We start from the raw sequence: 12,726 nt of genomic DNA, 5'->3' as shown, positions 1-12,726 counted from the left end.
AAAATTAAACCTCGAATATCACTTAAGAAAGTACTTCAGTTTACAAGTTTGTTCCACAAAAACTATATTTTAACAAAATCACACTTTAAAGAATGTGTATATAATTTGTATTCCATTTTTAATTTTCTCTAAAATTAATGTCCAGTTGCGAAGTTTGTAAAAATTAGTTTATGAAAATCAATTTATGAAACCAGTTTATGAAAATTAAAATTGTTAAGAAAAATTTCCAAGTTTGCTCAGCAAAATCTCTTAAAAATTTGAAAATATTTTTTTAGACAAATATTATAAGTTACTTTTAATTTTTTAATTCTGTTCTCAATTTTTTTCACTAAAAGATGATCAAAATTTTAAAATTTGCTTAGGATTGTTTAAAATGTTTTTTATTTTTAAATTTGCACTATGAATTAGTTTCTTTAGCTAAAATATTTAACTTTTTCAGTTAATAATATATTACTCTTGTAATTTTTAATTTGCAAATTGTATAAAATGTTAAACTTCAGAAGAGCAATTTATAGATTAATTCTACTAGTTTGTATCACTAACTCTATTTCTGTATTTTTTTCTTTCACACAAATATTTGAAACAAATATATGTTAACATTTTTTTTGCATTTTAGTCGGTTTTGTAACTAGCTTTTAAATCTAGCTTCTTGTTGAAAACTTAAAAGAAAAGGAAAAGAAAACTAAATGAAAACTTATGAATTAATTTTAAAATTTTGTATTTGTTATGCCCATATCTTTTTCATACTTAAAAAAAGGTGTCATGCACATTGGTTTTTGGGTTATGATTTTTTTCAACAAACAGTCTAATACCGATTTTTTTTTTTAAAAACAATACATAAGAAATTTAAGTTAAATCATAATACCATAAATGAAGTACGACATTCACTTATCCAATTAAAATCTGACCAAAATTTTCTATATGAAAAGGGACAATTTGGACTTTAAGATTTTTGAGTGAAAAATTGTAAAATTAATTTTTTTGGACAATGAAGTTACCATTTAGATATGTATGTTTCATTTGTTTTTCACAAATGGAGAGTTTTCTGTTGATACCTTGAAAAAAATTTCAAAAGTGAAAGGTTGCTTAGAAATTAACAATTGCTATTTTGTGTCACGAGACCCAATTAGAAATACTTTTTCAAATTCTAATTATTTTCAAAATATCTAAGATAAATGTGCTATCTCATTCATATTTAAGTTTTTATTTTTGTACAAATGAATGGTAAATGTTAAAAATATTTCTATGAAAATATGACTAGCATTTTAAAAGTCACAAACTATACTTTACATTTAATTTTACAAAACTGTGCCTTTTTATATTTTTGTGTCATACTTAGCTTCAACTCAGTTCATGCTTTAAGTAGTTCACATTTAAATTTTACTATTCTTAAATACTAAAGTTATCAGTAACTAAATTGTTTAAAATAAGAATATTTTTGACAAATATTTTCATTTAAAAGGTGCCATGCATTGTTTTTTGATTCTATTGGCAAATTTCTGTCAGGAAATTCAAATTTTATGCCAAATCCACTATCCTTAGCAATATTACTCAATATTTTTATTTTTGTTACCTCTATTTGCATGATTGTTTGCAATTAAAAAGTGACTGGAACGTTTAATATTACCTTAAAGATAATTAAAGAGCTTAAGAGGATGCTATATACATAGCTGCCAACTCTACTGAATTTTCCAGTAGACTACTGGATTTTTCCAGTTTCTCCTGGTCTGGTTTAATTAAAATTCTCCTGTTTTTTGTACATTTTAGAAAATTCCCTAAAATTGAGTAAATTTCCTAACAAAATTCCTATTGAAATAGAATTTTTGTACAGAGTATTACTTGTTTGAATATTTAAATAAGTATTACTAATACATAATGAAGCGAACCTCATTCATAAAAATAAGTTCAAAACTTTTTTTGTTTTAAGATGTTCAGTTTATTTTGATTCAGAACTTCAGTTTATTTTTTTTTAAATTATGAGTATACATAATACATAACATTTCAAGTATGTTTAATGTCAATCATAACTGGAAAATATTACAATTATTTTTATATTGATGACTATAAAAATCCCTAAAATCCCCTGTGTAAAATATTTAGTACATAATGCAATAATTATCATGAACTTTACTATCCAAACTTATGACTTTTATGTACCCTTTCTAAATTTTTCGTAAAGCTGTGTACCACTAATAAAAAAATTTGTGTATTTTTTACTATAAAAAATTGCACAAAAGTTAGAAATCGCAACTGGCTGTTGACACCACTAAATATTCACTGTTAACTCTGCAAAAAATAGGCAATAGAAAAATGCGTAATCGTAAATTTTCATCACTAGCTTTGTTTTTAAATAAAAAATTTGTAAATTTTCGTTTCTTTCAAGATATTTCGCATAAGAGCGCGTACCCCCGCTGAACGGTTCCCGTACCCCAGGGGGTACGCGTACCACACTTTGGGGAACACTGCTCTAAGCTATCCTCTCATACTTAGTTTTCATTTTGATATTTTGAAAATTTCTTTTCAATGCTTAGTTTAGGTTTGCCTGAACTCTTTCTAGATTTTAAATTACTTCCCTCTCTCTTTAAATTACTATTACATCCTCTCCATGGATCAAAATATTCTGCTAACAGTTTTTTGATATTCATATACATTTTTTCTGGCTTTCTTAAAAATAACTGATTTGAAAAATCAATTCGAGAAAGATGGAATGGAATTTTACAGTTTTCTGTGTTCTGCTCAGGAAGCTAGATATAATTTATTCTCATTACATTCAAGTTACTAAAGTTATCAATGCTGAAAAAAAAATTTAAAACTATGTTTTTAAAATGTGATGCAGTGTTTCAAAAAAATTAACTGTTGCTCATACAAATATCTGAGTTTAAATAGTTTGACAAACATCTGAAAACAGTGCTTTATTGTTTTTCAGTTAGCAGCGCCATCTATTGTTGAGCATTTTAATAGGTTAAAATTAATGGCTGTTCTTCTAAGCAGAAAACAGTATTAAATATTTTTTTAATTGACTTTTCAACTTATTACTTTTTTGGGATGCCAGGCAAATATGAATTTTTCTTAAATAAAGAAAACGACACTTATTAGACAGGTTCTTCTACAATTAAAGTCATTGTCATGCTTTTTGGTGTATTAGAATAATGACACATTTTCACATTTAAAAAGTTTATTTTAATTCACACATAACGCGTACATTTTCATTCCAGATTAAAAAGATTCCACTTTCATAGATCTTTGAACATCTCACAAATACATACTCAAACATCTAAGAAACATATATTTTATTTTTTCTGTATGTTAAAAACTTTCATTTTTTCAATCTTTGTTTTTTTTAAGCTACTTTCTAATAGTTAAATATTTGTATTGTACAAGAACATTTGTGGTAGCTCTCTCATTGGCTAACCATCTGGTGCTATTTACAAAGTTTGTTTACACTTATCAAATTACATGAACATGAACAATTTGCATTCTAAAACATAAATACATTTTCTACTGACCTGGATACGTTTTGGAAATGATAGTTTGTCAGTTTCTCTAAAAATCGACTGGACAGCACTAAGGGACTTATTTGTGTTGAAAAGAAACAATTTTAAGTTTGGGCTAATGAAGACAAGAAAGCTCATTTATTTTTTTTAAGATATTCGGAAGCCTTTTTTGAATAGTAGTCCAACTCCACTTTTTAAAAAAAAGTAGGGTTAGCCACACTTTCAAATTATTTCTATCGTCTTTTAAAATTGTTACATCTTAAGCCTATTTTTGCTGCCCCGCAGATCAGACAAGATGGGAAATACAATATATTCAATAATTTTAAAAGCTGTATCTCAAAATTTACAAATGTGGAATTGTCTATTATTCAAATAAGGCTTTCATCTGATGGGTTGGTTAGTTTTGAAATTTTCATAAAAATAAAATGTTCTTTATCTATTTCTTTATACAAAGACAGCATTTCTGCCAAAAATCAGATGCGAATCAAAATCTTTTCTTTTTATGTCGCCTTAATTAAAGATGCAACTTTTAAGAAAGTCTGAAAATCTCTAAATGATCTGATTTACCTACTTCTAGTTGGATTTGCTGTATCTTCTAGAATTTTTTTTGAAATTTACAATTTGGCCCTTACATCCTTTTTTTCTTCCAGTGTTTCATTTTATATTATATATAGTAATGTCGTTATATGTACAATATTTTTTTAAATTAAAAAAAAAAAAAAAACAATGTATAAAGTAATTGTTTTTGTCTTGAATTCTTTTACTGTCTATATCAAGTCCAAGAAAGCAGATTAGTTGCTTTCCATTTGTATGCGATCACACATAGCTTTGTTTACATTATTACAGTAATGGAAAGAAATAACTAATATTTAAAATATTATTATTTGCTGTAATGCCTAACATTTTATATTTGAAAGTTGATAGTTATTTTAACAATATTGATCGATCATGTTATTTACTTGAAATACTTTTTATTTCAATAATAACTTATGATAATGCATCCTAATTAAATTGTTTGTTCGTGATGATTTAATGATAATCAGCAATTGTGTAATTGGTAACTTGTAAAAATTTAATTGATATTCAATTGAAGTTGAATATGAAATTGATAGCTCATAAACTTGGTAACTTAAGAATATGAAATTGATAACTCCTAATGATAGTTTCCAACAGCAAATGTGCGACCATAATACTGCAGTTAAAGTAATATTTACAAATATTTATAAATCTATTTTAAGATCATCTTCAGTTTAAAAAAAAATCGCTCGTAGTACAAATTTTTCCTGTCATCAAATAAGTAGCATATAAATAAAGGTCCTTAATGGTTATATTCATATGACATGAAATTGAACATGGGTTTTGGGATATATAAATTAATGTATCATAGTTTTAAAGATTAGGAAAAGCTTGCTTATTCATTAAAATTGACCTAATTGTAAAATTACAACAATAGCTGTTTTTTTAATTATAATCAAGACTGAATTGTTTATGAATAATTGAAAAATAAATAAATAAACTAATTTATTATTTTTTTGAAGTTTAGTCATTGTAATTGGTTTAAAAATGAAAATAAAAGAAACGTTTTCATAACTTAATATTGCTGTACATTTTAATATGGGATGATAACTAACTTGGAGATACAGAAGTTATGCCGACTGACTTCTTGAACTTATTTTATAACTATAACTTTTATTTTATATTTTTTTTGTTTTTTTAAATAAGATTTACAGTTTTTGGCTATGTGGTTTATACAAATGGTGTGGGAAATTGATGATAGTTAACAAGCAGTTTTGAATTAATCTAAATGTGTAAACAAGACATTGAATATGGTGTTTCAAATTTGGAAGGGATGCTAAAATGCAAACTGGAATATTTTTTTTATCTGTCGGTTTATATACTATAGGTTTTAAAAAAAAGTGTTTAAGTATAGTTTCTGCAAAACTGTATCGTTTAAATGAACTATTTTTATTTGACAACCCTGAGAACTGACTTCACATTTTGATACATCACAACCAATCAGCTCATGCAACACTAAGATTCTTCTGTACAAATTACATTCCAGAGCAGCTTGCTGCCTTTGGTAACCTAAGTATAGCTTCGCTTAGATATGATCGTAAAAAAAAACATAACTATAAAATATAATTAAAAAACAATTCATATGACTTAGATACTAATAATCTCAAGGACCACTGAAAGTCCTTAATGTTCTCATTAGTACTGTTAAAGAGGTTGCTAGCGATGTTGCCTGGTGCATCAAGCTAGCCATGTTTGAGTTCGGTATTTCACCCGCAGCAGCAGATTGTGCAGCTTGCACTGTTCTAGAATAGGCCAAAGCCATTTCTTTTAGCTTTTCTACTAAGCAGTTTATTTGAGATGGAATGGTCATTTCTGTTACCACCAGCTCACTGACTGCAAAGATTCTGTCGAGCAAAGCTAGACAGGTCGTTAGATTCTCCTCCATTTTGTCTGAAGATTCTGTTATACTTTTCACGAAAAGTTTAGAGGCAGTCACGAACTGTCTAGATTCGTATATCAATGTCTCGCGGACTTTTTCCAGTTTGGAATTGTCGGGTGGTATTCGGGCGAGGCATTCGGCACATTCCTGCAGTCGAGCTCTACAGGTCAGGTCCAGATTCTCAATCATGTCCGCGATTTCTTGCTGAGCAGTGAGGAAAGCGGGAGGCGTTCCGTTCACTTTCTGGTAGCCATTTTCACAATTGGCAACTGTTATTTTGGTGTTCATTACCTTCCTTGGTAATGACTGGTGATAGCTCAACAATTGGTTGAATTTCTTACAAGCACAGCCGTTGACAATTCCATTTTTGCCACTTGTACACACGTGACATTGTTCTGTTTGGCTTTGAGAAACGTTTGGTTGAAACTCACTCGATTCGTAACCCCTGTAATCACCATTTACGTAGAAGTCTTCCTCGGATCCGTTGTGAGTTTTTTCAGGGTAACTATTATGGGTGTTTACTTTGTGTCCATTGTGATACCCATTAGATAACTGTGTTTGGTAGTTACTAGAGTTACTACCACCAGATGAAACTGACTGTCCATTACCCGAAGAATCACTCTGTAATAAAAAGAATAACAAATTTTATTTTTCTGATTGCATAATGAAATTTAATATTTTTAAGATATGGTATAAGGATCGTTATAGCATAGTTATTTATCATTTTATGCACTCGGTCTTTTCGTTTGCTAAACAAAATTTTACTAGCTTTAGCTTACATCTAAAATTTTAATGATTAATAATTTATTCATAAAATCACCATACTAAAGCTTCAATTCTAAAATTTCAACTGTTTGATTTATACTACTAGAGTTTTGTAAGAGCTGTCATTCTTGTAACTTTTAACTTTCATTTATTTAAATATGTATATTTATCACATTTTGTTTATTATTTTAAACATAGTGTTCTATAATGATTGCAGATCCTATTTAAAATCAAGTATTTGAGGCAGCTAACTTGCATTGTGACTTCATTTTTTATAAGGATTCTGGAAATATACATTACGAACAGTCTTTACGGAACATTCTGTTTATAATACGGGTTATATCGAACCCTTTTAAGTCTACAAAAAAAAAAGTTTAAGAATATTTTCAAGAAAATCTTGATTGCCTTTCTACCACATTGTTTTCCTCTTAGTAATACTTTTATGCTACTTGATAAATTTTGGTGCATAACCATTATGTCTATTGTTAAAATTTTTACGTGAACATTTCCCAAAGCTTCTAAGTTTGTATTTTTATGGGTTTGCCTAGCTCCTTCTCAAATGTTTTTAAAAAGGACTCGCTATTTCTACTGTAAACTTGTGCTACGAAAGGACAAAATGTTCATTTTTTAAATTTCTAAAAATGAATAAGCTTTGATTCGATGCACTATTATTACGTCGTATTTATGGATGCAATTTCATTGCATCCTAAAAGTGACCAAAGGTTTGTAAAATTTACCAATGAAAAGCGGAGGCGATCAAAATCCGCGATTTATTGCGTTTTACTTAAGAAATCTGGACAAATAACCAGGAAATTATATTCACCATTTTCCTAAATTAGTTACATAGGTTGTCAACATATGGTGCTGCTAATTTAGTAACAAAATCGTCTCTTAACTTTCTAAACTTCAATAAAATGAAAAAATTTTAATTAAGGCATTTATTACTATGCATTAATGATGCAATTTTATCCTATTCTGTTTGGAAAATATTTTAAAGAAAAAACAGACGAGATAGAAAAGTGTGGTTTGTTGCGCAGGAAATTTATGTGCACTATGTTCCATGTTATTAAGTTCACACACATATGGCGCTGCTGTGGCTGGTAATTTCCAGAATATTCTTTGTCTCTACAGATATCTCTAATAAATAATGAAATTAATTTATGCACAATTCAAGGTATGGTTTCGTTTGGGTAGTATCGTTTTCTTACCTGACTAGTCTGCTCATTTATTCTTTGAACTGGCAATGAGAAATGTTCTCCAGGATTTGCAGAGCTTCGTCTGGAGTCTCCATTGTGACTGCTAATCGAATTCTTTCTCGATTCCATCATAGTATCAGCAATAATAGAATTTCTTTTCACTCTTGGAGGTGGTTGAGGCCTCCATGTCACGCCAGTCTCTGAATCCACACTGGAACCGTTTACAGGATCCTCCTTTGCTTTTGCTTCAGTTGCCTCTTCAGGTGTTGTAGGACAACCCGAGAAAGTTGCTGACCGGCCGTCTCTCACTGGTGTCACCATTGAAGACAGAGATGACAGGGGAGGTCTGTGGTTTTCTTCATGTCTTCGAGGAATGGTGCAGAACTTGCTTACGGAGTTCATGCTTTCAGAATATTTGGATCCAGCAAGGTTGTCGTTTCCGTGCGCCATCATACGACGGATTTCTTCAGCAGCTTGCCTGAATCGAGCAAGAACTCGGTTTTGTTCTTCCACAATCCCTATGGAGCTTGGGGGTGGTGGAGGAATGATGTAGGCCGATAGATCGTCTTCAGCCGCAGTGAGTGTTTCGCTGCTGGATGAGAGAGAAGAGATGGTGAGAGATGAACTTGGAGTAGTGTCGGTGGATGATGCTGAAAAGACGATTCCATTCTCGTCCATGTCTGGATCCTCGGGGACTGGAAAGAAAATGTATTTTAAAATTTTAATTCACCGTAATTCAAAAAGGGGAAGCGTTGCTCTAAAATTGAAAGTTTTATTTCCAAATCGATCAAATACATAGAATAAAAAAAAAGATAAACACGAAAACTGATAAAGATTGTAAAGCCATTATAGGCATATTTCCTATCTCTGCCGAACTAACATCGAAATCCAATTTTTTTTTAAAACTTCATTTCCTTCAAGCTGCTTTTTTTTTTTATTACCACGCTTAACGTTTTGGTCACAGGGTTATATTAAATGCTAACGGTCTTTTTAGTGATTAATTTGTACTCGGATTGGGCTTGGTTTTACTTTTAGTTGCAGTGGCTAAGCGTCGGTTAGTAAGCACGCATTTACTGGTAATTGGAATTAAACGTGATAACTGTTGGGCCCCACCTATACTCTAACCGTCTTGTTTTTGTTTTTTTCCCCCACAAAAAAAAATGCTTTCTATTTTTTTAAAAGAATAATGCTTGGTTCGGAACTTTAAGGATTGCCTAATGATCTGTTAACATAATATTTAAGTTATAAATATAGCCATGTTTGTGATCTTTAAATATGCTGCCTAATTCTTTATAATTTATATAATCATTCTACAATGAAAGTGGTTTCTTTATATTTCAATCATATCTCATCAATTTCCTTGCCTTAGTACAAAGGCAATGTTCAGATTTACAGTATATTATCCGGCACGATAGAGATTTTCTTCTGAAATAAGTTATTATTATTTAATAACTGACCCGCTATGACGAAATGATTAAGGCAAGGAGCAGTAGTTGTGTTTGATCAGGGTTCGATCCGTTAAGGAAGCGTGTTGTCAGACAGCGTGTACCAGCGTGTCTTAGAAGTAAAGATGGTCGGCGAGCAATGATTATTACATTGCCATCAGTATGCCGTCGGTGTCGAACTTCCATGACCCTGCTGGTCGGTAACTAGTTGTAGTCGACAATAGCTCTGTTATTTAGTGATGTAAATACTAATTTTTCGAGATATTGGTTTTGACTTTATTTGACTTGGGTTATTGGTTTTGCTTGAGCACTTTATTGGAAATAAAGTCCCTAAGTCAATCAAATTGCTTTGACTAAAAAACTAAAAAAATACATATCACAAAACGGGAGAAAAAGATACGTCAAGTGAAGCATTTAATCGATTTTGACTTATACGCTAAATATTCCGCACTTGCAATCTTTGAATCCGTTTAAACATTTATGCAAGCATCTAATTGAGGACAACGATTTCTTTGTTTTTCTGACAAAGAATAGTTTGAGCTATGCTTACATAACCCATCCAATTCTTTCTAATGGTAAAAAAAAAATCTTTGTAAATAACAGAAACGTATAGAAAAAAAATTAAATTGATTTTTTTGTAAGTTTAATGAGGTATACCAAAAGTATTGTTAGTAGCGATTCTGTCAAAACTGGCAACATTACAAAAATTTGTCTATTGTAAACTGTTATTTTAGGGAGATATAGAAGTGAATTAAGTATAATTTTGCTATCGATAGGGACAATAGATGCATAGTTGACCGTGTAAAGCTAAGCACAGGTGGTGTTAGGGGTTACTATTTTTTGTTAAACCGGATTACAACTCCCGATTTAATTTTACACATCTGTTCTAAATAGGGCGCCAGTGTTTACAATATTACACGTTCTTTCATTTTAACTTTAGCTTACCGTTTAATTTTATCAGAAAACGAATAATTCGCCGACCGGACTGTGTAGGGGGCAGGGAACTGTCCTTGCATCAGAAAGGTCCTGGGTTCGAATCCCGGGCAAGACATGGATGTTTCTTTGTGTGTTCTATGTCCTTTCTCCTTTGAGTGAGAATGTGACCCGCCCTATGAACTGGTTGTGGTTGTGTGAATAGCGTGGCAGAAGTCGAATTCCTGGCCATAGATGGCGCCACTATGAAACAGGAACAATCGCACCCCCACTGCCTAAACAGGCATAGGACAAAAACAACAACAACAACAAAAAAACGGATGATTCCACACAAACATGCTTTGATGCTACCCAATAACAAACGACGATGTTTTAAACAGATATGTCCTAAAGAAAGGATAACACTCAAAGCATGACAAATCTTACGCTTTAGGATAGCTTCCGTGATTGATATTAGTTATCCTAAATTTATCATAAATTCTAAAAAGTCCACCATTTAGAATTTACAGAAAAATCTTAGGAATGGTAAAATTCCGCGTGAATTTAAACACATATCACAAAACTTCATATAATATCAAGCCTGTTCACACATCTCGTGGTAAACGTAACATACGCCGAGGGATACACCGGGGGCTTTCTATATTTATACAGATTTTAGGAAGATTTTTATTGTTTACATTCAGTCACCCATCCATACAACAGCCTAGAATATGCATTTTTTAAAAATTGAAAATAAAATGTTTCATACCGTTAAAAGTTAACTATTATTTGATTAGATAAAAAATATACTGGCCATCATTTAAGTTAGAAATAGTAGTTTACAATTCAATAAAGGGGAAAATAAACCTTAGAGAAGTAGTTCGTTTTCAAATATATACTGCGAGTCTTTCTGCTAAAAATTTTTTTTTTTTTTTTGTGGCTTACTGACATTGCCTGCTGTGACTGGGGACTATAACAAGTGGGGAGCCACCAATTAGGAAGAGATCTTCTTCAAAGAAAATGAAAAAGAAAGAAAGAAATAGTGACAGTAATACTTAAGAGTGATTTGTGACACCACGCACACATTCAATGGAGCTTATTCTTTATTCTGTAGACAGAAAGTATCTTTTCCATTTTTTTTCTTCTCTTTCTAGTACAATTCTTTTGACGACTTTGTTTGGCTTCCACGTCTTTATTCCGCTGGAAGGGTTTTGTTTGGCTTTAAGGATTATTTCAATTTTGAATGTTTCAACCGAGTTCTGCATCTCCGCAAATTTCATAAATATGCTAGCTGGCTATATCACGTATGTAGATCAAATAGTATGGGGATAAAGGAAAAAGGAAACAAAAACTCAACTTTTTCAAAACAAGATGAGAAAGAACAGCTGAGTTTGCATCTTATTTAAGACAAAAGAAGCTAATGATGTTTTCGTACGTGTTGTAACAATGGCAATGTTTTGTTGTGTTGTAAACATTAAGTCGAGTTACAGTCATATAATGTTTTAACATAGATAATAAAAAAGAAAGGAATTTTTTTTTTTTTTTAAATTTAAGATGACCCGAAGTCCTCAAATCGTGAAAACAGTCCTCGAATTTCGTTGATTGTCCTCAAAACTTTCAAACTCGTTGAGAACGGAAAATGTTTCTAAATTCTAACATGTGTCTTCAAATTTCTCCGAAGACATTAATTTTTTTAATATGCATTGAAATAAAAAATAAAAAAAATAGTCAAAAATGTACAGTGCGTCCCCCCCCCAAAAAAAAACCCCGGACCATTCTGACTTTTGATTTAATGATCGGATTTTCGCTTTCTAAGACTCAATTTCAATGGCTCGAGGTAGGTGACCTCAAATTTGCTAATTAATGAGCGCAGACGATATTTTAAGTTACGAAATCAGACACAAAAACGTACTTTCGCCGAATAAACATACCTTTTTTCAACGAATTCGGTTTTTTGACCCCCAAAATATGGGTGGTACCCGCAATCTGGGAAATACGGTCCCCATAGTTTGGACCCCTTAATGTTAATTTTACTTTTTGAGTACTTCACCATATCTCGAGAAATTTTTAAGCAATTTTAAAAAAATTTACAGACAATTATAAAATTCGTTTATCCGAAGATTATTCCATGCAGAATATATTAAGTAAATATTTATTACTTTATTTAATAATAGTCGAACAAATTAACTACTGCCTTAGAAATTAACAAAAGTTTTAAATTTCTTTAAAAAAGTAATGCAAGAAATTAAAGTTTTCCGAAAATAAAATTTGCGTTAAATGAAGTTATTTTTGCGTTGTAAGATGTAGTGTTTATTTAGAAAGAAAGAAATTATTTTATCTAAATATCAGTTTAATAAGATTATTAACACGGTAAACAAGCTAGGAAGAAATTGAGAGAAATTAAGCAAAATGGTTGTTTTTTTCCCCCTCATAAATAATAATGTCGCGAATACTGAGAA

At 30.8% G+C, this 12,726-nt stretch overlaps 1 protein-coding gene across 4 annotated transcripts in view; it reads right to left on the bottom strand.

Moving 5' to 3' along the window:
- Window positions 1-3,157: 3,157 nt before the first annotated feature.
- Window positions 3,158-12,726, bottom strand: part of LOC107439363 (uncharacterized) — a 603,558-nt gene continuing 593,989 nt past the window's right edge. For all 4 annotated transcript variants that reach the window (XM_087168288.1, XM_087168289.1, XM_087168290.1 and 1 more), the window contains 2 exons: window positions 7,923-8,605; window positions 3,158-6,570 (listed from right to left, as the gene is read on the bottom strand). In XM_087168288.1, coding sequence (XP_087024414.1) covers window positions 5,674-6,570; window positions 7,923-8,605 — 1,580 coding nt within the window. In that variant the 3' untranslated portion in view covers window positions 3,158-5,673. The remainder of the gene's footprint in view (window positions 6,571-7,922; window positions 8,606-12,726) is intronic.

Source organism: Parasteatoda tepidariorum, chromosome 7 (genome assembly GCF_982258835.1).
Source record: "Parasteatoda tepidariorum strain Cologne lab strain chromosome 7, Ptep-v5.0, whole genome shotgun sequence".
Lineage (NCBI taxonomy): Eukaryota > Metazoa > Arthropoda > Arachnida > Araneae > Theridiidae > Parasteatoda > Parasteatoda tepidariorum.
Note: the sequence above shows the minus strand (reverse complement) of the source record. Positions and strands in the feature narration are given on the sequence as shown.